General features: G+C 38.2%; 1 protein-coding gene and 1 pseudogene across 1 annotated transcript; both read right to left on the reverse strand.

Annotated features, from left to right (window-relative positions):
- Positions 1-576: 576 nt before the first annotated feature.
- Positions 577-17,437, reverse strand: LOC113086688 (uncharacterized; annotated as a pseudogene).
- A 1,027-nt stretch (positions 17,438-18,464) lies between these two features.
- LOC113086690 (GTPase IMAP family member 7-like) lies at positions 18,465-22,068 on the reverse strand. Its single transcript, XM_026255485.1, has 3 exons — positions 21,916-22,068; positions 20,511-20,546; positions 18,465-20,367 (listed from the first exon to the last, which is right to left on the reverse strand). The coding sequence occupies exons 1-3, from the start codon at positions 21,947-21,949 to the stop codon at positions 19,517-19,519; spliced, it is 921 nt and encodes a 306-aa protein (XP_026111270.1). The 5' UTR covers positions 21,950-22,068; the 3' UTR covers positions 18,465-19,516.
- Between the last annotated feature and the right edge of the window lie 2,145 nt (positions 22,069-24,213).

Here is a 24,213-nt window from a genome sequence, read left to right on the forward strand (position 1 = left end):
GTTAATGTTTGAATCTTTTTAAATAGTTGTGTTTGAGTCCCTCAAATGTCCTCAGTGTGATAAGGTGCATCTCAAAATCATAAAGTCACTGCTTGAAAGGGTTCAAATATGCAAAGATGCTGGAAAACTGAAGAATCTGCAGGACCTTAAAGATTTTTCTGAAGAACGCTGCTCAGTTTAACTGTTCAGAACAAACAAGGGACTCATGCACAACCATCACAAAACAGAAAGACAGTCGAGGATCATCAGGTAACAGAACACAGTATTAAGAACCAAGGGTTCCCAAACTTTTGAGTGGGGTTATTTTAATAATTTCAGCATTTTTTTTGTCTTGTGGAATACATGTTAAAATATTTTATGCACAATATCTTACTCAGGACAGTACTAAATAAAAAATAACATGCATTTAGTATGATCTCTCTTATTTTTTGAAAATTACTCATATTTTCACAGATTCTGCAAGGGGTGCCCAAACTTTCGATCCCCACTGTATATATATATTCTTATGTTTTCTGATTTCTAAAACATCGAAGAAATTTAGAAGAAAATTCCAAACATACATTCTTAAGATGGAAGTGCAGCAAACTTTATTGCTTCTCAAAATGTTTCTAAGCATTATTGAATCTAGCAATATTCATTTTGATATTTCATCATAAAAATTCAGAATAATTCCAGAATAGATACATATTCATCACCTAACTTTGATATGACTATAATTAATCTATGACTGGAGAACTTTACTAACAAGTTTTTTTGTCATTGTTTGGCAGCTCAGAGAATGGCTGCAGTACATCTCGCAGTGTATCCAGAATCTTCTGAAGCTCCTCTGTCGTCTCCTTTATTTTTGTCACAAATTTCATGGTCTCAGACTTAAGCTCTTCTGCCTGTTTGTTGACCAGGTTTGTGTCACTGTTATCTGAAGTCTCGTTAGTTGACTCAGTGCTTTGGTTGCTGGTAGAATCTGATTTTCGTTGACTCTCTCTTAAAGCGTAATCTTGGCGAATCTTGTGAATTTCTCTGGAGTCGAGAAAAACAAAGAAGATGTCAACAGCTACAAAAAGTGCAGTCAAAACTCCAGTAGCTGCTTCAGCCACACGAACGGCTCTCGCAGCCTGAGCTGCAACCTTCCCAACATTTACGACTTCAATTAAAACGGAGAAGCTCTGGAATGCCTCCCAGTCCTCGTCCAAGTCGAGCTCCAGCATTTAGCCCAGGCTGTGCATTGATAGACGACTGATCACTTGTGGAAAACTGTCTTTCTAAAGTTTCCACAGCTATTTGGATGTTTTTGATGCAGCAAACTGTGGAGGTGATTTTTTCTTGGAACTCTTTTATGAGCATTTTGATCTTTTGCCGGTTTGTTTTATGGTTAACCATGTTTGTTATGTTGCTGGCACCAGCTGTTACTCCTCCAGCTACTGCCGTACCGATTCCCACCCCTGTTACTATCAGAGATGCTCCAAGTGTGAACGGAGCGAGAATAAGTCCAACTACAGATGCGATTCCTCCAGCCAGTCCTATGACACCTCCTGTGAGACTGCCTACAGTTGTGTTGAAATGGACTCTTTCCAAACCATCAGCCAGGGCTCTCAGTTCCTCTAGCGTCCCATAAAGTGTCTGAATAGTTTGCATGTTCTGAAAAAAAGGCAAATTTCATCAAATCAAATTTGTGTATGTTCAATGTTTTTCCCCATGTTGTGTCAATGTGTATATTTTTTTAAGCGAATTCTATGATTGTTTCAGTTTTTTAAGAAGGTAACTCACCTTTTCATGAAGATATTTAAAGATGAAAGGTCTGGTCAAGATCTCGCTGACAGACGGGCGTTTTGCCGGATCGGGCTGAAGTGTGTCTGCTACCAGCTGACGAAGATCCTCAGATAAGGTCTTAGGAAGAGCTTTATAGGAGGATGTGAGTATCTTTTTAACATTCTCAACTGTGAGTATTGCAGGAAACTAAATGGGGATAAAAAATAAGAATCAGTTGTCAAAATCTTTGTTTTCCAAAAAGTTGTATTCCCACTGAGACAGAACAGTTAAGCAAACACATTTGTAAAGCAGTGCAAACAGAGATAGAGGGAGAGGGAGAGCAGCCAGGGTGTTTAGTTACATTTGAACATGCTTTGTATATAATTTTGTAAATGTTTACAAAATGTTAAACCACTGGAGTCACAGTTACACTGGACCTCTATAGAGGGAAGGAAACCACTCAGATTTCATTAAAAATATCTTCATCTGTGTTCTGAAGGTGAATGAAGGTACAGGTGTGGAATGACAGGAGAGTATAACAGAATTTTAAATTTTGGGTGACAACCCTTTAACTGATGAACTGATTCCATTTTTGTCTTGAGACTGCATTGATATTTCTTAATACATTATATTAAATTCCCTGCAATAAATTTGAATATCATTGTTTTAACTCATTCAATCTGATGAAAGGAAAATCTCACCGCACATTTCAGCATGCACAACTCATAGATGACACATCCCAGGCTCCATATTTCACTGTGAAAGTTATTAACAGAATAGTATTAGTATTCAGTTTGAAACATATTATGTATAGCCAGTCATCATTACACTTTTTAAAGTTTTTTTTTTTGTACGTTTTTTCCTCATAAGGTTTGTCATTCAAAATCTCAGGTGCAACATATGAAGAAGGTTCATTTTCAGCTGTTCGTCCTTCAGTGGTTCTGATAGAAACAGGGAAAATATGGTACAGAATACAAATCATAAAGCACATATGTACTGTATATGTATTTTTTGTATTATGCATAGAAGCTTTCCTGACAAGTTATGTTTTAAATTAAACAATACCGTTGATGGACCACTCCAAACTCTCCAAGACGGATGGTTCCTAATGTAGTGAAGAATATACTCTATCATAAGAAAACAGATATATTTTGTTATATATTTTGTATTCTCCTGCCAGGTCAGTAGTTGGCGACGTCACTTAGTCAAGACACACCCTGCAAAAATGTAATAGGCATGAGCATGAGAATTTACATTCCCTAGGTGTCAGTCACTACGAGTTATGTCGAACGACATATGATGGATGATTGGTTTCTCGGCATGGAGCGCGGATCACAACCGCATTCTGCTCCGGTTCCTTTCTTCCCGGAGGTGCATGAAGAGGTGACAAAGTTGTACACAGCCCCTTTTATGGTCAGAAGCCACTCGTCTCCCTTTTCAATCCTCACCACCCCTGATGGGTGAGCAGCCAGGGGGTACATGGACATTCCCCAGGTGGAGAGAGAGGTTGCGGGAGTGGGCATCATTGTCACGACAAATGCCTCCAACACACGCTGGGGTACGACATGCAATGGGCAGGCAGCTTCAGGGTTCTGGGCAGGACCTCGACTGCTTTGTTACATCAATTGTCTGGAGTTGCTGGTAGTGCTTCTAGCTTTATGGCGGTTTCGTACATTTACGGACATTTACAACAATGCAGCTGTTTCATACATCAACAGACAGGACGGTCTTCGATCCTGTTGCATGTCTCAACTCGCCGCCATTTCCTCCTCTGGAGTCAGACATGGCTCAAGTCACTGCGCGATGTCCACATCGAGGTAGAGCTCAATCGTGCAGCCAATGCGCTTTCACTTTCCCCGGTGAATTGTGACTCCATCCCCAGATGGTCCAGCTGATCTGGAGTCGATTCAGGGAAACCCAGGTAGACCTGTTTACTTTCCATGAGTCCTCCCACTGCCAGCTGTACTTCTTTGGAAGTACTTCTTTTTGTATCCTTGGAACCTCCACGTGTGGCTTCTGGATGGGACGTGGCAGACCTAAGTGATCTGCCACCGGCAGTGGTAGACACAATCACTCAGGATAGAGCCCCCTCCACAAGGCAGGCCTATGCTATGAAGTGGAGTCTGTTCAGGAATTGGTGTTCTTCTCACCGAGAAGACCCGGAGATGCTCGGTCAGAGTCATGCTTTCTTTCCTGCAAGAAAGGTTGGAGCGTTTGAGCCCAACATGATGCAGTGGACGGCCGATCCCTGGGGAGGCATGGCTTGATCGTTAGTTTCCTGAGGGGTGCCAGAAGGTTAAATCCTCCTAGGATACCCCTGATACCCTCCTGGGACCTCTCTATAGTTCTGGCTGTACTTCAGAGGGGTCCCTTTGAGGCTCAAGTTTCTATCTCTTAAGACAATGTTCCTGATAATGCTCACTTCCATCAAGAGGGTTGGGGACCTCCAAACATTTTTGCTAAGTGCACAGGGTCTTGTATTCGGACCAGCTTACTCTCACATTGTCTTGAGACCCTGGCCAGGATACGTGCGCAAGGTTCCCACCACTACCTTCTGAGACCAGGCGGTGAGCCTGCAAGCACTGCCCCTGGAGGAGGCAGATCCAGCCTTGACATTGCTGTGTCCCATAAGAGTACTTCACATATACATGGACCGTACCAAGAGCTTCAGAAGCTCTTAGCAGCTCCTGGTCTGCTTTGGAGGTCAGCAGAAAAGGAGGACTGTCTCCAAGCAGAGGTTGATCCACTGGATAGTGGATGTCATCGCCTTGGCGTACCATTCCCAAGGTGAGCCGTGCCCCTGGGGATGAGGGCTCACTCCACATGGTGTGTGATCTCCTCCTATGTGCTGGCGCACGGCACCTCTCTGGCACACATCTGTCGAGCTGCGGGCTGGGTGACATCTAACACCTTCGCGAGGTTTGAGAACCTTCGTGTAGAGCCAGTTTCTTCCCGTGTGTTGGGTAACAGGTAATTGGCTGGAAGGACTGGCTCGGTGTCTCGCTTGCTGCGCTATTCCCCCTAACACAGGGATGCAAGCACCTTTCTTCTCCCAGTAGAGTACCCCAGTTGGCGTACCCTGGTCGAGCATCCTCCAGCACCCTCAGTGGTCAGACTTGGCAGAGCAGGCCCAGGACTGGTGTTAGCATGCCCGGAGTTCTGGTCAACCCCGCTCTGTCAGTCTCTTCTGCCAGCTGTTCCATCCCTACTTTAAGGTAGGACCTGCCTCAAAGACCCATTCCATATGTAGTACTGCACCCTTGGCCAGTCCATATCAGTATCTCCACATGTTGCCTCCCTACGGGTAGGATGTGGTCCCTGTAGCAACCTTTTCCTAAGGTTGCTTCCCCATCATTCTGCCAAGCTGAAATAACAAATAGGGAAGATTTGAAGCATCTTTCAGTGAAGGTTGAAATCCCTTCCACTAACTTTTTGTGGATGGAACAGCAGCATGGCCTTCTCCAGCAGAGATGTACTCACCCTTTCGCCCCTTCAGTACCAAGGTCAGTGCACTGGGGCTTTGGGAAGGTTATGGCCTTAAAGGGTTAATTCACCCAGTAATCAAAATAATGTAATTAATAACTCATCCTCATGTCGTTCCAAACCCGCGAGACCTCCGTTTATCTTCGGAACACAGTTTAATATATTGTAGATTTAGTCTGAGAGCTCTCAGTCCCTCCATTGAAACTGTGTGCACGGTATACTGTCCATGTCCAGAAACGTAATAAAACATCATCAAAGTAGTCCATGTGACATCAGAGGGTCAGTTAGAATTTTTTGAAGCATCGAAAATACATTTTGGTCCAAAAATAGCAAAAACTACAACTTTATTCATCATTGTCTTCTCTTCCGTGTCTGTTGCAAGAGAGTTCAAAACTCTGCAGTGGAGTGCTTTCCGGTTACAATCATTCGATGTAACTGGATCTTCTTGAACCAGTTCACCAAATCGAACTGAATCGTTTAAAATGGTTCACGTCTCCAATAAGCATTAATCCGTAAATGACTTAAGCTGTTAACTTTTTTAATGTGGCTGACACTCCCTCTGAGTTAAAACAAACCAATATCCTGGAGTAATTAATGTACTCAGACAGTACACTGACTGAACTGCTGTGAAGAGAGAACTGAAGATGAACACCGAGCCGAGCCAGATAACGAATGAAAGATTGACTCGTTCTCGAGTCAAGAACCACTTGCATCGGTTTTCGGATCACCAGTAATTCTTTCGGACAGTTCGATTCAATACACCGGTTGAAGAAAACGGTTCACCGGTATTGGTTTGTTTTAACTCAGAGGGAGTGTCAGCCACATTAAAAAAGTTAACAGCTTAAGTCATTTGTGGATTAATGCTTATTGGAGACGTGAACCGTTTTAAAGGATTCAGTTTGATTTGGTGAACTGGTTCAAGAATATCTGGTTACATTGAATGATTCGTTCGAGAAGCGGATATAACAAACTGCTTGTTTTGAACTCTCTCTCACAACAGACACGGAAGAGAAGACAATGATGAATAAAGTCGTAGTTTTTGCTATTTTTGGACCAAAATGCATTTTTGATGCTTTAAAAATTCTAACTGACACTCTGTTGTCACATGGAGCTCTCGGACTAAATATAAAATATCTTAAACTGTGTTCCGAAGATAAACGGAGGTCTCACGGGTTTGGAACGACATGAGGGTGAGTTATTAATTACATAATTTTGATTATTGGGTGAACTAACCCTTTAAGCGTAGCTTTTGTGACATGCCGCGGCTTGTCGACAATTGCAGTGCCACAGGGTTGTGATGGTGTTCAGGTTGTGGCATTTTCCATAGGACCCCCCTATATTTCGCTCAACATAACTCGTAGTGACCGACAGACAGGGAACGTCTCGGTTACTTACGTAACCCTCGTTCCCTGATGGTTAGGAACGGGACACATTCTTGGCTCCTCAGCATAAAACCTGAATGAGTGGATGCACCTGTCGCCTATTTATACCTGTAGGCACAGGGAGTGGCTCAGGTATGTTAAATTCACTAGCCTAGAACTATTTTAATTGGCGTTTTCTCTTAAACTCAGAGATGATTGGCCTCTCAAGTGAGACTCCATATGTCGTTCAACATAACGTCTCCATTCCCTCCATCAGGAAACAAGGGTTAAATACGGCTCCAGCACTCTCTTGTTCCCATTTAGATGATGTGTATAGATTAACTGAATTAAATCTTTACCTCGGGTCGCAGGTTTTTATGCAGGATCTGTTGATCATGCAGGTACTTTAAAGCCATGCAGATCTTCACAATCAAGTCCAGAATCTGTAATTCAGTCAAATGTGAATATACCTATTTTATTTTGTTAAATTGCAATATTTACTATTGATGGCAAGAGGTTAAAATTGTTTGGAATGGCACACACCTGTCTATAAGAGGTCTAACAGCTGAAAGTGCATACCAGAGCAAAAACAAAACTGTGACCAACATATGGGGTATGAATACTTTCACAAGGCACTGTTTATTATGAGAAACAGCATTGTTTTAAATGTGGGAAGCTGGTTGCTCAGGTGTTCTCTGACATACATCTCAAGATAAACTTATGCATGCCATTATATAGGGTTGTGTTGCTATAAAAGATCCTATAGATCACGGTTGCTCAATCCTGCTCTAGGAGTGACATCGCCTTGCTCCAGCCTGATCCAACATTATCTGTCTAGAATTTTCTATTAAACCTAATGACCTAGATTAGTTTCAATAGGGTTGAAGTCACACAACACTGCTCCAGTTTAATAAATCATTCTAACGTATGGATGGATCTCTGCTCCTGGAGAACCAAAATCTTTTAGCTCCAAAATTAATCAAGTACACTTGCTTGAATTTTTAAGTGATTCTGAAGAATATAATGCCTGTGCTATTGAGTTAAGCCTCACCATGAATCCACAATCATACCTCGTTCTCAGAAAACATTACATTTTCCTTCTTTTTGTTTTTGATTTTCTGAGCGAGATCTCCACCTTCACAGTGCTCAAGTACAATATAAGGCCAGTCATAATCTGAAACAGATTAATTAAAGTTTAAAATAATTTAAAAACACACTATTATTTAATAATTAATTTATTCTTGCCTGCAGCTAATGTAGATGAACAGAATGAATTCAGAATTTTCTCTCAACCTTTGATCAATTCCTTGTGCTGGACGATGTGTGGGTGATTGAGATGTGGGAGCAACTCTGATTCATCCTAAAAACAGAACTTAAAGAGTTACATTTATTTATAGCACTTCATTCAATACATATTGTTTCAAAGCAGCTGTACAGTAATAAAGAGGAAAATAACAGTTATTGGTAAATGTTGCTTAAAGGTGTAGTTCACCACAAAATGAAAAGCACATATACATCGATGGAAGCAGATTTCTCTGTCGATAGTCAAGACGATTTTAGGCTCATTCTCCTATTAATGTATTAAATTATAATAATAATACCTATTATTATTTTAATTTTTATTAGGCTGCCTATTATAATTCGGCTATCAAACTGCCCAGCTATTTCACTTCAGCACAGCATTTCTCACACACACAGCACGCACGCAAAAGAGGATTAGAGCCTGTAGTCGTTGAAGTTGACTTATTTTACAGAACATTTAGACTGATAACTTCTGTGTGCAGATGCGGCAGATTTGTCACAGGACCCGCGATATGACAGTTTCGTCAGACTATATATGAACTAGCTGTTTTAAATACAGTATTTTTATATTTAACGTTAGTTTATCAGTATGTTTGAAAGTATATCTTTTTGATTATTGGTGATTCCACAGGCTCTCTCTCGTGCACCTGAGCAGTTTAAAACACCAAATAGTTCTGCTATGACAAGAACAAAGAGTCTCTCTCTTGCTCCACACATGCACGATAATATCGTGAATCATCGATCTCACGGGCTGACGATATGAAAAATGACCATATTGCCCAACACACACGCATGTGTGTGTGTATATATATATATATATATATATATATGGGGGGTTAATAAAGGCCTTATGAGGCAATGTGGGGGGTGCATTTTAAGAAAATTGTATTAACATAATGGTTACACTTTAGATTACAGCCAGCAATGTACCGAGTAATTAAACAGAATTTACAGCGTACCTATTTGTAACTATGAGTACCTCAACAGTACCTACTGGAAGGTATAAGGGGTTAATATGCAACATTTGGGGAATAAGGGGTAATAACCTGCAAAATTATAAAGTATTTATAAGTATTTTATAACTAAAGGCCACCTATTCTGAAATTACTTGGTACATATGACACGCAGATTAAAATTTTGATCAAAATAACTTACAGCTGTACGTAGGTGTAGGTAAACATAATCAATGTGCAATGTTTGGGGGATAAGGGGCAAATGACTTGCAAAATTAAAAGTATTTATACTGTAAATATTTTACAAGTAAGGTTTAACTATTCTAAGATACTACACGTAACAAGTGGGTAACAAGGGTTGACTTTAAATTACAGCCCGCTGATGTTACACTTACACAGTAACTACACATAACAAGGCTGTAGGTTTGCATAGTAGTTTAGAAAAATGTTGTAATATATCTATATTACAAATAGGTATGCTATAAATTCTATTTAATTACATGGTACATTGCTGGCTGTAATCTAAAGCGTTACCAACATAATATGTAATTACATTAGTTAATTGGATGCAGTTATTTTTTTTATATATAAGTACAATGTAAAAACATGTATTGTATGTACACAATAATTGCATTGTATCAAATGATTAATTTAAATGTAAGTACACAAAGGAATTTTGAGCCCCATGACAAAAAAAAATCTAATTGGGCCCCCTCTGCACAGCTGTTGTCACCACATCTCTAGGACCTAACTGTCCCATCAAAAGCTTCACATAACTCTAATCAAAGGCTTGCAACTGTCTTGCTTCTTGTAGTTCAGTACTAGTACTAGCACAATATTTACTGCTGGTGATTTGTAAATGCAAATCCGCATACAGTATGCAGTTCACTATATGATGCAAGATTAAAAGCCACAATAAAAATTCCAAAATTGTTTCAGTGGTTCATCTAGTCGTAACAGGGTGAAAGGTACTTATGCCTCACTGGAATGACGCTAACATTAACACAGTGGTAGCTAATTTATATGTAGTTTTCAAATCAAAATAATCATTAATTATTCTCTCTTTAGACCAAATTAATAAAGCTTATGAGAAATTTTAATCAAGGAATACATTTGGAAAATCTTGAATAAAGTATGACAATTTAAATTTTTGGGTGAACTGTCCATTTAACAGAAGTGAAAAAGGAGCAACATAAAATATATATATACATATATAAATCCATCGACTGCGGCTGTTATACTGACTATATATGCAAACGGCCTTTATCCGATCGCAATCCAATGACAGGGACGCACATTTTGAAGGACAATAGCCTCTATAGGAGGCATTTTGAATGTCCGGTAGTCCCCAAATAAAATTATAGTCCAGTCTCGTCTAGAAAACGAAAACGCTGCATAAATGTCGTCATAATTTCGTCATCAGATATCATGTTTAGCTCCTCAACGTCTCGTCTTAGTCACATAAAAAAATGTTCATTAACGAATATTTTTCGTCGTTGTCTTCGTTAACGCTAGCGCGCCGTGCATTGATTGACTGTCTGCAACTAACTAAACACCGCCACTGATGAGTGCGCTAAGGCAGGACCAAACCATTTCATGCAGATACAGGAGGGTGGTCGGTCAATATGGATGTTTTATTTTATGGTCAATGGTGATATTTAATTTTTATTGCCAAAATAAGTAAAATCAAATATATCATTCATTTTATTATTATTTGAAATATACTTAATGATGATGGTTTATATAGTGTATAATAATATAATAACATTTTAAATTAGTTTTTACCTATTGGGCCCCCTGTAAATCAGGGGCCCTTGGAATTGTCCTAACTCCACCCCTCCCCCCCCCCCCCCCCCCCCCCCCCCCCCCTCAATACAGCGCCCATGAGTTAAGGCCACCTAATATAAAGTGGGGCCAAAGTCATGTACACCTAGGATGGCTTGAGGGTTAGTAAATCATAATTTTCATCTTGGGGTGAGCTATCCCCTTAAGTATTAATATCCATGCATGGACTATAGAAACTTAACTTTCTCCTCAATTAACGCTCATTTTTCATTGTAATTAAACCATCTAACTTACCTGGTAATTGCTCAGCTTTTTAATGACAAACTGATCACCAGCGTTATCTTTCACCAGGATCTTATTCTCCTGTTCCTTCACCAGAGTGTAGCCATGTTCTTTTACTTTTGCTTTCTGTAGAAATTGTTGTACACAAGGATACTAGGTAAATAATTAAGCAGATAGTTTCAATATGAGAAATGGAAACAAGGCAATCAATTTAATGATCATTGGTGAGGAGTTTACCGTTCATTTCCGCATAAATTATATTTTGAGACCATTAAATTATTTCTATGATTTGTTATTGCAACTGTTTTTATTTTGAAAAATAAACTAAGATAATTCATGTTGTTCAGATAACGTAACATTTGGAGCTTTTGTTAATTAAATTAAACTTTTTTGAATTCTCCCTCAGCAAACATCCTCAAGTTAACAATGTAATCAAAAATACTCACAGTCCACCGGGGACGGATTATTCTTGAGAAGTGTCCATCCAACGGCCGTCGGTCTGCTGGTTCATCATCAAAGGAAAAAGTCTCAGATAAAGTGATGTGACAATCGACAAAAGCAGAGGGCCCCCCCCAGGCGTCCCTTATTTTTCTTTATTGAAGGTGGCAACCCTAGTGTTCACTGTGTGTGTATTCACTGCTCCGGGTGTGTGTTCACTGTGTGTGTGTGTCTGTGTGTGCACTTTGGATTAAATGCAGAGCACAAATTAAATTAAATGCAGAGCACAAATTTGGAGTAAGGGTCACCATACTTGGCTGTGTGTCACTTCACTTTAAATAAATAGGCCTAAATAAATAAAAACAGGCCAGTGGCGCACATGGAATTCTCCCAGTGCTCCTTATGGCCAGTCCAGGCCTGCCAATGTGTTACAAAAATTATTTATAATAATATATTATCTAAATATTTATAATAAAGACTCACCTATGTTGTATGTTGACTGCCTATATATTTTTGTAAGCAGTTCTTGAACTTGTGGAGTATGTTCTGTGTTCTTGTTGTTGAACACATGGTATCTCTGATCATATTTCTGTACGAGTTCCTTCAGTGGTTCAGTTTCACTGATGAATTTTTCTATTGTCATATTTACTTTTTCCAATTTGTCTCTTCCAGTGAAGAGAATCCAGGTTTTCTTCAAGTGTTTTTCACCCAGCAGCTTTTCAATCTTCTCCACGGTTTTTCTCTCTTTTTCAGTGAATCTGCCAACTTTGATAACCAGCAGAAACACACATGGACCTGATTTGCATTTCTGAAGAACATTTGTATGCATTTGTTGAATTTCTTCTTCACTCAAAGTTGTGTTAAATAATCCTGGTGTGTCATAAACAGTTACCAGTTGTCCACAGCCAGTCCCGGATTGAGCAACTACATATTGTGTGACAGAAGTGAAACTTTCTCTTGATTCAAAAGCTTGTCGTCCCAGAATCGTGTTTCCTGATGCACTTTTCCCAGTTCCTGTATTTCCCAGTAACACCAAAATCAGATATTTTTTCTTTTCTGCCATTTTTAACAAGTGGCCTGTGGTAGAAACACAAAGGAGAAAATTAACACTTAACATCTTACAGGCATTTCATTCAGTGTACAGTAAATGAGGATGCTTCTGTAAGGACTACATACTGAGACAAGTTTAAAATACTGTAGAGCGGCTGAAGGCATTCTGTGTTGTTTTGTTTTTTCTTTGGTGCTTCATTGCAGTGGCCGAGGCTAATGTTCCTTTGTGGTCCACTCTGTCCCCAGTCCGCGATTTTCACCAAGGGTAGGAAATTAATATTTTTGATCGTGGACGATAAAAATGTCTCCACGATCTGCTTTTGAAGAAATATGGTTGTATTGTGCTGCTGCGCACATTATCAGCTGCAGTTCTGGAGACGCGGAATCAATATACTGCAACATACATTAACATCAGAGTTAACTCAGCGGTAGAGTTACTCTCATGGGAAACTGCACTAATATATCTGGTTTAAAGCTTTACTGGTTAATTAAATGTTTAATTTGCCTGCTGTTCTGACGTATGGTTTTTCTGAGCACATTCAAAGTGCTGCACGAAAATGAAAAAAGTCCTTCAAACTGTACCTGATTACTGAACTAAGTTATGTTTTATTTTAATACTGTCAAAACACACAAGGTTTATGTTGATTATGTCTAAAGAAACAGATGCATATCTGTATGTTAGATGGTGCAGGTCTTAAAGGGACAGTAGGCTACATGCTGCAGTGTGAATTAAAGGAATAGTTCACCCTAAAATGTAATTTCTGTCGTTATTTACTCACTGTCATGTTGTCCCAAATCTATATTAATTATTTCTTGTGCTGAACACAAAAGAAGATATTTTGAAGAAGCTGATAACCAAACAGTTGCTGGTCCACATTGACTTTGATAGTAGGGGGAAATACTCTGGAAGTCACTGTGAACCAGCAACTGTTTGGTTTTCAATCTTCAAAATAGAGTTTATGTTTAGCAGAAAAAGGAAACTCAATCAGGTTTAAAACAACTTTTGAGTGAAAAAAAAACACTATTTTAATTTTTGGGTGAATTATTCCTTTAACGTTAATAAAACACCAAACACAAAGAGAAAAATCACTCAATACTCCTGACTGAAAAACTTTAATTCAGTTGCTTTAATAGGAATCAGTGTATATAATGTTTTATTTTTATATTTGTTCATTAAATGTTTTTAATGCTCCTGCTAAATACACCTCTTGTACCTGAAAATAAAACACTTTATTTGTATAATATCTGTATTTGTAATGTGTAACTTTGTTCTCATTTTTTAATAAAAAAGATAAAATAATGACAAAGATTTTTATCTTCACCCATGCACTTTGGCTTAAATATCCGCCACACTTTTTCCTATTGTGTTACCTTAAAAGGCTTTATAATAGGGAAATTAGTTTGGCTGTGATGCTCAAACAGCTTGCTAAATAGAAAAACCAACATGACAAAGAATCCTGATAAAATCATGATATAAAAAAAAAAAATAACACATAAAATCAAATTAATTGTTATATTTTTATCATATCGCCCACCCCTTGCCGAGGAGTTAAGTGATTAAGTAAGTGTAAGTAACACATCTTCTGAATTTGTGCTCTGCATTTATTTCATTCAAGGGCACACACACACACACACACTTGGAGCGGTGGGCAAATTTATAAATTAATATTTTTATCATTTTGTCCCCTTGGAATTATAAGGTTCTATCTGACATTTTTGTCAAAATTGAGTTATTCACATATTCTTATTCTGTGTCAACGTATTTACATTATGTGATAGATTTTTTTATGTTGTGTACATTATGGGACTTTTTATTTAAAAAACAATAAGGTTCTATCTACACAGTCGAATGGAACACAAAAACTTTGAAGCTCAATATCTCAAAACTACTCGGAATGCAGATAGAACCTTATAATTCCAAGGGGACGATTTTACAATATTTTGATCATGAAACCTATTCTAAAATGTATGTTAAAATGTAATTATTATCATTATCATTACAAACAATAAAACTATATTTTGCTACGTAACCATGCTGAATCAATTCCCATTGGTTGTTTTTTTTACGAAACAAAAATAACTTTATTGTACAGGCTTTATTGTGTCTACGCCAGTGATGGAGTACTCGAGTCCTGGACTCGGACTCGAGTCACTATTCTTTGGACTCGAGTCCGACTCGACACTCCATTCTCTGGACTCGTGACTCGACTTGGACTCGTGGACTGATGACTCGTACTTGGACTTGGACTCGAGGATATATAAAATCGGACTTGAGCATTCATCACGTTGTTTTTGACTAAAAATGTTATTTTAAAAAAATATATGAGGTGTTTTACTTTTCATGTTTCGTGCCCAAGACCGGCCGGGATCTATTTTTTTCCCTCACAGACACTGCTACCGCTCGCTCTCTTTGCTTGACAACACACTCACTGACGTCACTCACTTTATTTTCACTTGACTTTTTTTCCAAAGCGCTCGGGCACTTGCGGGAAAAGATGAAGCTGACTGGTTAGTTCTTGTCAAATGACCCGCGGTGCACTTGTTGCATTCTGAAGAGTTGAGATGTTTTTAACTTGATGCAGTGCAGACGCACCTGGAAAAAACGAGCACGTCGCTTCCATTATGAGCGCGCATAGCACGCGCCTACATTGGAAATGACGAACTTGAACGCGCAAAAGACGCGATATGTGAACGGCCCTTATCGTTACAAGTTGCTTTCTGACCAGTCGCGTGCCGTCACACACACACACACACACACATTCACTTGAACACATACAAATGCACTCACACTAAATCACTCGGTCACTCACACACAAACGCTCGCTCTCTCACACTCTCTCTCAGCATATCGTATTGATTTTTATGTTTTAAGTATCTTTAAAATACAGTGTCCTGTAAAATGCACTTTTCTTTTTTTCGCCTAGTGTATTTCTGTAATACAGTGTTAAAGGATTAGTTCACACAAAAATGAACATTTCCTAATCATTTACTCCTCCCAACATTTCAGGATGTTTTCTTCATATAATGGACTTCAATGCCTACCAACTCAGTTGGCTGCTATTGTTTCCTCAAAAAACAAAAAAATGTATCCAATACGGGACTCGAGACTCGACTCGGACTCGAACTCTGGTAATGGTGACTCGACTTGGACTCGACTCGGACTCTTCTTTGGTGACTCGGACTTGGACTCGGACTCGAACACTGGGACTCGAGACTCGACTCGGACTCGACAGTTTGTGACTCGACTACAACACTGGTCTACGCACAGCTCAGCTTTGCCAAAATGCGGCTACGCTGATTTGGAGAGACACAGAGGAGAGGAATTGTTGAATAAAGTTGTTATTTTTGTTTTCTTTGTGTACAAAAAGTATTCCTGTCGCTTCATAATGTTCCAGTTGAATCACTGATGGCAGATGGACTATTCTGGCGATCCTTTTCATACTTTCCTGGACCTTGACAGTGTAATTTACTTGGCAGTTTATGGGACAGTCTCAGGCCTCCAGGTTTTCATCCAAAATATCTTAAACTGTGTTCCGAAGATGAACTAAGCTTTTACGGGTTTTGAACGACATGGGGATAAGTGATTAATGACAAAATTTTCATTTTGCAGTCCCTAAAAATGCAAGCCCTGAACATACAAAGCATGAAAATGGAAGCACTTTTAATGTAATGCATTATGATTTCAGATGAGTGCAATTCAAAAACGTTTTTGTTGTTTCACAGACATTTGTCATTATTGTTCATCCATAGCTATAGCACAATAATAAGGGTGTTGCAGTTGGCCTACTGTTTTGATTTACTATTCAAAGGGAACTTATTAAGCCCCTTTTTGCAAAATGTAATATTGGTATTCAGAATAGAGTGTAGCATAAGTATCTCTGATTTGTACCTACAGCAATAAACAGATGGTAGAAGCAACATAAGAGAGATATTTGCTACATTTTACTGTTCTTGTTAGTGTAATTCATGTATGGTGAAGCTGCAGCATCATGCTAACACAAAATAAATATAATCATTTTGACTTCCATTTTTCAGTGCATACACTTTTGGCATATTTCTTTTGTCAAAGTATGGCCAAATGCATTGCAAACATGTGAACAGATTTTTACAAGCTAAAACAATAATTTCAAGAACTGCTAAATGGATTGACCGTGTAAAACCATTGTGTAAAAAATAAACTCTTACAAAAAGTTCCCCAAATAACTCAATATGTGCTTAAAAAATTAAAATACAGAAATAAAAAGCATGATCCTTTATCAACTGTGTAGCATAAGGCTGACTAACATGTGCTCATAAACTGATTTTTAATCTAGAGTGATTTGTTTCATATTTCATTGACATTTTAGATATTGTATAATCTTTTTACAGCACTGAACTGATTTTAGACTTTACAATCAAAATGTTTCATAGCGCCAATGGCAGGGCACTGAGAAAGTTAAAGTAAAAATATAAGAAAGACTCAAAAAGACTAGAAGAAAAACTAAAAATTATTATTCTTCCATCATGCTTTACCACTGTACTTCATATTATCAGCAAATAGGCCTAATAAACACAATCTTGAGTTGGAAAGTAAAAAAAAAAAAAAAAGGTATTCGTGTGCTAAAAAAAAATGATGCTGAGCCAAATTAATAGAACGACGTGTTCTTGTGTCTGTAGTGATTATTGAACCAATCAAATGAGAGTAAATCGAGAGTCAGCGACTGAATTACACAAACAAAATCACTAAAAGACACATTTTGTGTCTTACATTTGAAACGCAATTTACACTTTCACGAATCTTACCCTGCGCATGCGAATCTTTTATGCATAATTTTACCTTAACAGTAAAGAGTATCGTTACTTCCTGCGACAAGAAATTATTTTTGGACAGATTGGACACACAAACCTCAAAAGACTTACCTTACACGAAAAAGAACCCTCGAGAAAAGTTTTACATCTTGAACTCGAAATTCCAAGTATTGTAAAATGGCGGAAGCAAGACTGCAAACATGTCTAAATCTCTTCCTCTTTTAGAATAGATGGCTGAACAGACTACCGAGAATCACATGGTGTGGCGTTAACCAATGACAGGAGACTGAGAAAGTGAAAGTAAAAAAAAAAAAAAAGACAAAAACAAAACAAACATGATGTTTCAGATTCTTCCATCATGTTTTCCTCTGTAGCTCTTATTATCAGCAAATAAGTCTAATTAACACAATCTATAGTTGGAAAGAAGCATTTCCGTATAATGTAGTGTGTCCTATTCTTATTCTGGCCGTGACTATTTCTTATCTCCCTTATACTTCACAGCACTGACTTTAATTTGAATGGCATCTTAAATACATACATACATACATACATATATATATCACAATGCCTCTTTGAGCAGGAATCCAAATCAATTTTATCTTAATTGTCCCCTATCCTACTGGGTATTGTCATTTTTGCAAACTGTTGACTATTGGGTACCTGGCAAGAGACTGTACAGAGATGAAACTAAATAACTTATCGTTAAGATTAAGAATTAAAGAGTACCGAAAAATGGGAAGAATTACAACACAATTATATAATTAAATCAGAAGAATTTACAATAATAAAACAGGGATGAATTAATTATGTGCAGCGAGCAGTTACGCTGATCTTCTTCAGGCTGATGTAGCTATGTGATGGATCATAATAAAAGTCATAATACAGAGGGTAGTATTATATTAAGACGTGGTGCTGTATAGTGAACACTAGTCCTTGGTGTTAGTACTGTCCTGATTCAGGACACAGATATGAATAAATATGGTTTTGAACTGTTTCTGGTGCATATAGCTATCCAACTTCTGTTCTCTCCCCCTCTCCCAGCTGGTGTGCAATATTGATGATTATCTTCATGTCCATTTAGATTAATCTGATAATTCACTAGCACATTGCAAGAGAGAAAGAAAAAAGCAGTAGATAAATATAAACCCTGGCCAGGAGCAGATGAAGCATAGGCCTGCACAATATTTGTTGGCAATCTGCTTCTGGAAATGACTGCGCAGACCTGTTTCAATAGTTACAATACTCATGAAAGCAAATCGTTATTATAAAAACAATACAGATGAAACAAATTTTATTTCAAACTTGATATTTGTTGTCACTACAAGAATATAAAATGTGTTGTCTTGTTTAAATGACAACAGTAATGTTCAGTTGTATAACAGTATCATAAAACTGATTAGTGATTCCCATCTGTAAAGACATCAAATATTCTCACTTATTACTACGGGTCCGTTGAATGCTTGAATCTGATTGGCTGATGAATGTTCTGAGGTGTGCAATTATTTTCTGGGAAACGCACGGCGAACGTAGTTCCAGGCAGCTCTGTTGACCGCATTACATATCACTTCGCTTAGTTAACAGTAATAACGGTCACGCAGTTTGCGGAAGAAGGTGTCGTCAGCACTGCCCTGATGATTTTATCAGTTATACATTTATAGTGCAGCAATTTAAAGATTACACATGACATTTCTCACTAGCGGGTAATAAAAGCGCTGTTTACAGACGCTGCAGCAGAAGAGTGTTTAGAGACGCACGGTACGTTTGCTTAATTCACACAAGCTCTCTCTCTCTCTCTCTCTCTCTCTCTCTTTCTCTCTCTCTCTCTGTGTGTGTGTGTGTGTGTGTGTCTGTCGCTCTCGCTTTCTTTCTAATAACTTAATTAATAACTGCATTAGATTGCTATCAACGGCTCAAGCCTCCATTACCAGCTTTAAAATGACATTTTGGTACTAGCAAAAGAGGCACTGAATGAGATTCGGAAGAAATAGTCCTACTAACAATAGCGATTTAAGTACAGAAACCAGACGAATCCCTTTAAATATATCATCAGATCGATGTCTTGAGGTGTGGTAACCGTAGTATAAGCGGAATAATTGAATCCGGACCGTTGAATTATTAGAAAAATAATGCACACCTGAGGTGTAACTCCGCTTCGCGTCGTGACCGTATCATCACCTCGGGTGTGCAGTATTTTTCTAATAATTCAACGGTCCGGATTCAAATATTTTGTACATAATTAAGTTTCATAATTCAATTCAGCAAATGTTTATTTACATATTATACACTCTGCATAGTCCTTTTAAGCCTGAAAATATAACCCACATTTGACTAAAATTTGACTTTGAGACCTTTTAACTTTTGAATGATCTTTATCAGTATATTATCATTAGTATAAGTCTGTTCTGCCTTCAGTCTGAACTCTCGAAGCTTTGCCTCATAATAACGCTTGAACTCGTTCAATCTTTTCCACCGCTTCGGCTTCTGTTGAGGAAATAAGCCCTCCAGCACTCTTTCTTTCTCTTGTAATTTGTTCTCATATTCTCGTCTCTGTTCCTCTTCTTTAGTTTTCAGCATGCGCTCCACATCCTGGTAAGATTCATTGGTGTAATATTGTCCTCCATTAGCTGTGACCATGGCGTCTACCTTCTCCAGCAGCTCCACAACCTGATTACGATCCTCCATGTCTTCATTGTTGAAGACGTGATATCTTCCCCCACAGCATCTCAGGATTTCTTTCAGGTCCTCGCCGGCTTCACTGATGTGTTCCTCAATAGAGCGTTCCAGTTTATCACCGTGAGTGAAGAGGACGATTGTGTGTTTATCTGCTTCTTCTCCGAATATGGCTCTGATCTTCTCCACAGAGAGTTTCTCCTCTTCAGTAAATGGACCGATCTGAATGGTCAGGAGGATGGCGTGAGGTCCAGGTGCCGTCATATTTAAACACTTACTGATCTTCTGTGTTAGAACCTCTTCCTCTGAAATATCTGTGTCAAACATGCCTGGTGTATCTACCAGAGTGATTTCCCTCCCTGCCACATTTTCAGTCACTTTACTACACTCTTTGGTTACAGATGAACCACTTTCTGCAGCTCTGAAGACACTTCTGCCCAGGATGGTGTTTCCAGAAGAGCTTTTACCTGCTCCAGTGATGCCAACCAACACCATCCTTGTCTGGGAGACTGAAAGAGAGTGAGAGGATATGATCATGTGCATTCAAATGAAACAGAGTCCAGCTAACAAGCAGATTAATTGACTGCAAAATATTTTCAGTCATAAATTAAGCAAATGCATATATTTTAAACATCTGTGCATGTATACTCACAATTTGGATGACCTAAATCAAAGCTTCCCCTTCTTTCTACAAAACAAAACATGTAGATATTCATGTAGATAGATGTACAAAAAAGTAGATATTCAGTTATTTCTATATTTTAGTTTTGTAGTTTGGCGGAACAATTTTAGATTTTATCAAACTTTAATCTAGATTTTATTTTTATATCATACATGTCTTGGGAAAATTTAGTGACTGTTTTGCAAGGGTGTTTGATAAAAATTGCAAGACAAATTCTGATCAGATTGAGCTCAGATCCACCATCGGTGACACTGATATCTGACTGCATTGAGAACTTGCTCTGCAGTAAACCGCTGAACCATTTCATGTTTTATGCCTGCAGTAATTACTGGGGAAACGCCATGCCATCATAGTGCTTCACACACACATTGCCAGCTTGAGGAAAAAGAAATACATACACCATTTCATAGCTCAGATCACTATAGATACCCTATAGACTACTTACAAAACAAGCTTTAGAGTTTAATATTTCTGTCTTGTTATATTCTTTATAATAAGATTGAGGGATACTAAAAAGGTTTGTGTCTGACTTGTATTAAAAACAGTAATAACACATATTAGTTATTTTTTACCATCATATGCACATATCCACACACATATCCACAGCATAGCATACATACTCTTTCAATTAAAATCTACAAAACACTTCAAATGCAATGCAATGATGCGGTCTCATTTGAGATGACTAAAGGTTGAATAGATAGGGGTAAGTTAAGCCACCCTCTCTATTTTGGCAACTGTACACTTTTATTGTCATGTGACCATATAATTTGGAACCATCCATTATTTCTGCCAGACTGTGAAAAGTGAAACACAGGAGGAGTGGAGGCACCCATTTACTTTAAAAACAGTTTTTTTTTAGCTCGTAAAAGTAACATTTTACATAACAAATGTAATGGCTGTTACATCAAAGCAAATTGATCCAGGTCTAAAAATATGTGTTGTTATATTGTTGATCTAGCAACATATAAAGCCATGCAAATCAATAATCCTGAAAAGATGATCCTTACTAGGCGCTACTCAAACTATGGTTTAACATGAAGCAAGTGGGAAATGGGCAGATTTAAATCCTGCATTTTGCCATTTCAACAGCTTAGTTTCACACTGTGTTCTTTTGTTCAAAGTGCGTTAAAGTACTTTGACCCTCACTGATATCTTAAATAAAATGACCTACGATATAAATTAGCCTCCATGTCTTTAATGTAGCCCGTTTTCAGAAGTAAACGCTTTACATAACGCGTACGCTGCAAATCGAAAGCAAAACAGTACGAGATTACGTGGTTAAACACTTGTGTGCCCTAAAAAGATTACACAAATTATTGTCCGTATAATTATTATGACCAAAAATAATCTTAAAATGAGGACAAAAAGTTACCCTTTGTTTCTTTTGAAGCGCTTGAAGACGCCATGTTGAAAAACAACTGCGCAGCTCTAAAAAGAGGCGATTTTTTCAAGTAGTGATGGCCGCTTTTGAAACTAGTGATATCCGGGTTGCGAACGAATCATTATATTTAACCGGTTCTTCTTAGTGGACCGGTTGAACCAGTTCACCAAATCGAACTGAATCGTTTTAAACGGTTCGCGTCTCCAATACGCATTAATCCACAAATGACTTAAGCTGTTAACTTCTGAGTTCAAACAAACCAATATCCCGGAGTATTTACTCAAACAGTACACTGAACTGCTGTGAAGAGAGAACTGAAGATGAACACCGAGCGAGATAATGAACAGACACGCCCACTGCTGGACAGTGATGGGTCGTACTTGAACGATTCGTTCATTTTGAACGAATCTTTGAAGTGACTCGGGAAGAACGAGTCGTCTCGGGAGTGATTCATTCATTCGCGCATGCAGCGTGTTTTTTTTTTTTTTTTTTTGGCGCATAACAATATAGAAATGTATAGCTCCACCTACATCACGTTGGTGTAGGGTGACCACCTGCTAATAATCCCAAGGGGGGACAAGGGGTATGTTTCTGAGGGACAATGTGGGACACCCCATGGGCAGACTTACTGATAGTGGTTTACCCATTTCTAGCACATAACACCTTACATGGTATATTAATAATGCCCTATTCCCCTAAACGTGTAATTGCTGATGTATGCTCATGACAGAATTGACAGATGCACTTCCACTTACGATTTACTTTAGCTATTTTATTTATTTTTCATTACAATTTATTCACTTTAAATAAATTATAATATAAATGTATAGGATTAAAATGAATTGTAGTTGCTCAACACCACAGGAACAGTTAAAAAAAAAAAAGTCTAATATCACAACTCAAGGGAAGGGAATTCACTCATTCACTAATCCCTATATAGTGTATGGCAGTTGAGTTCACTATATAAGGAAGGAGTGAAAAAAATAAATAAGTGAACGGATTACTTTATATTGCAGTTATACATACCTCCCGCGTCAGCTTTGTGGTTTCATCGATGTTATATAGCAATAATAATAATAATAATAAATATATATATATATATATATATATATATATATATATATATATATATATATATATATATATATATATATATATATATTGTAATGTTTTTATGTTCATAATCATTAATTGCTATTAAAATAACGTACTGAGAACAAAAATAAACACACATAAACGTTCATAATTATGTATTTATTATTTTTAGTATCTTGACACCCACTCAAGCAGTGTTTTGAGCTCAGATAAGATGGTTAAAGCGTCCTCAGGCGACTGTTAATTTTACATCAGAATACACTACCTGTTATTAACGGAAAAATGTAAATTATCCACCAAATTATCATCATTTTTGTAAGTTAACAACGATGCCACCTCAGTAAATTAGTCAAATAGTAAACTGAGTTATTGCCTACATAACATATTTTAATATAAATAATGTAGGAAAAACGTTAAAACAGAAATAATAAAGATGTAAACTTCATCTCTCATTCAAACTCACTCGCTCTCGCTCTCGCAGTAGCACTTCAAGTAATGTTCGTTTGGTTGCCTGGGGCTCGAGGATATAGAGCCATCAACTTTTTTTGAGCAAGCATTGATTATGCGTGACACAGTCTCAATTTGCGGGACGCATGAATTGGGCTTCAAACGCTGTGCGCGCACGCGCTACGCGGGACGGGTGGTCACCCTACGTTGGTGTTGTGCAGTCATATTAGCTATTCTTCCCAAATGAACATGAAGAAAAAAAAAAAAAAAAAAAAAGGTATGGAGGAGGGATAATATTATTAATGATTATAATTCTTCATAAATGTGAAACTCTTCCCTATATCAGATTCCCAGGGTCTCATCTGTCTCTGTGTCTCCAGAACACTTTCCTGGTTTCCTCAAATCCAGATCAGTGACAGAATCAGGGCCGTGCACAGACCTTTTGAGGGGCATGTGCTGAAATTGAAAAGGGGCACCCCCTCCCTTTTTTATATCAAGATTATTTAGTAACAGGGGCGGATCTACTGGGGTGAAGCCTTGCCACCCCTGCTGCCACCCCAGTTGGCAGCAACGAATTAGGCTAAAGGTTATGGCCAATTTGAAAATTTTACGAGCGCGAATCTTTTGTGATTCGTGATCCCGCTCCGACCTCCCGAACTGATTCAAATGATTTGCGATCCCCAAACTGACTCAAATGATTCGCGAACCCGCTTCGAACTCCCGAACTGACTCAAATGATTCGCGAAC

This window comes from Carassius auratus, unplaced genomic scaffold, assembly GCF_003368295.1.
Source record: "Carassius auratus strain Wakin unplaced genomic scaffold, ASM336829v1 scaf_tig00043880, whole genome shotgun sequence".
Lineage (NCBI taxonomy): Eukaryota > Metazoa > Chordata > Actinopteri > Cypriniformes > Cyprinidae > Carassius > Carassius auratus.

Coding starts and splice junctions, on each gene's coding strand:
- LOC113086690 (XM_026255485.1), bottom strand. CDS start 21,949: ATGGCGTCTTCAAGCGCTTCAAAAGAAACAAAGG. Junction 20,547..21,915: donor CGCTTCAAAAGAAACAAAGG/GTAACTTTTTGT, acceptor TTTGTTTTGTAG/AAAGAAGGGGAAGCTTTGAT. Junction 20,368..20,510: donor TGATTTAGGTCATCCAAATT/GTGAGTATACAT, acceptor ACTCTCTTTCAG/TCTCCCAGACAAGGATGGTG.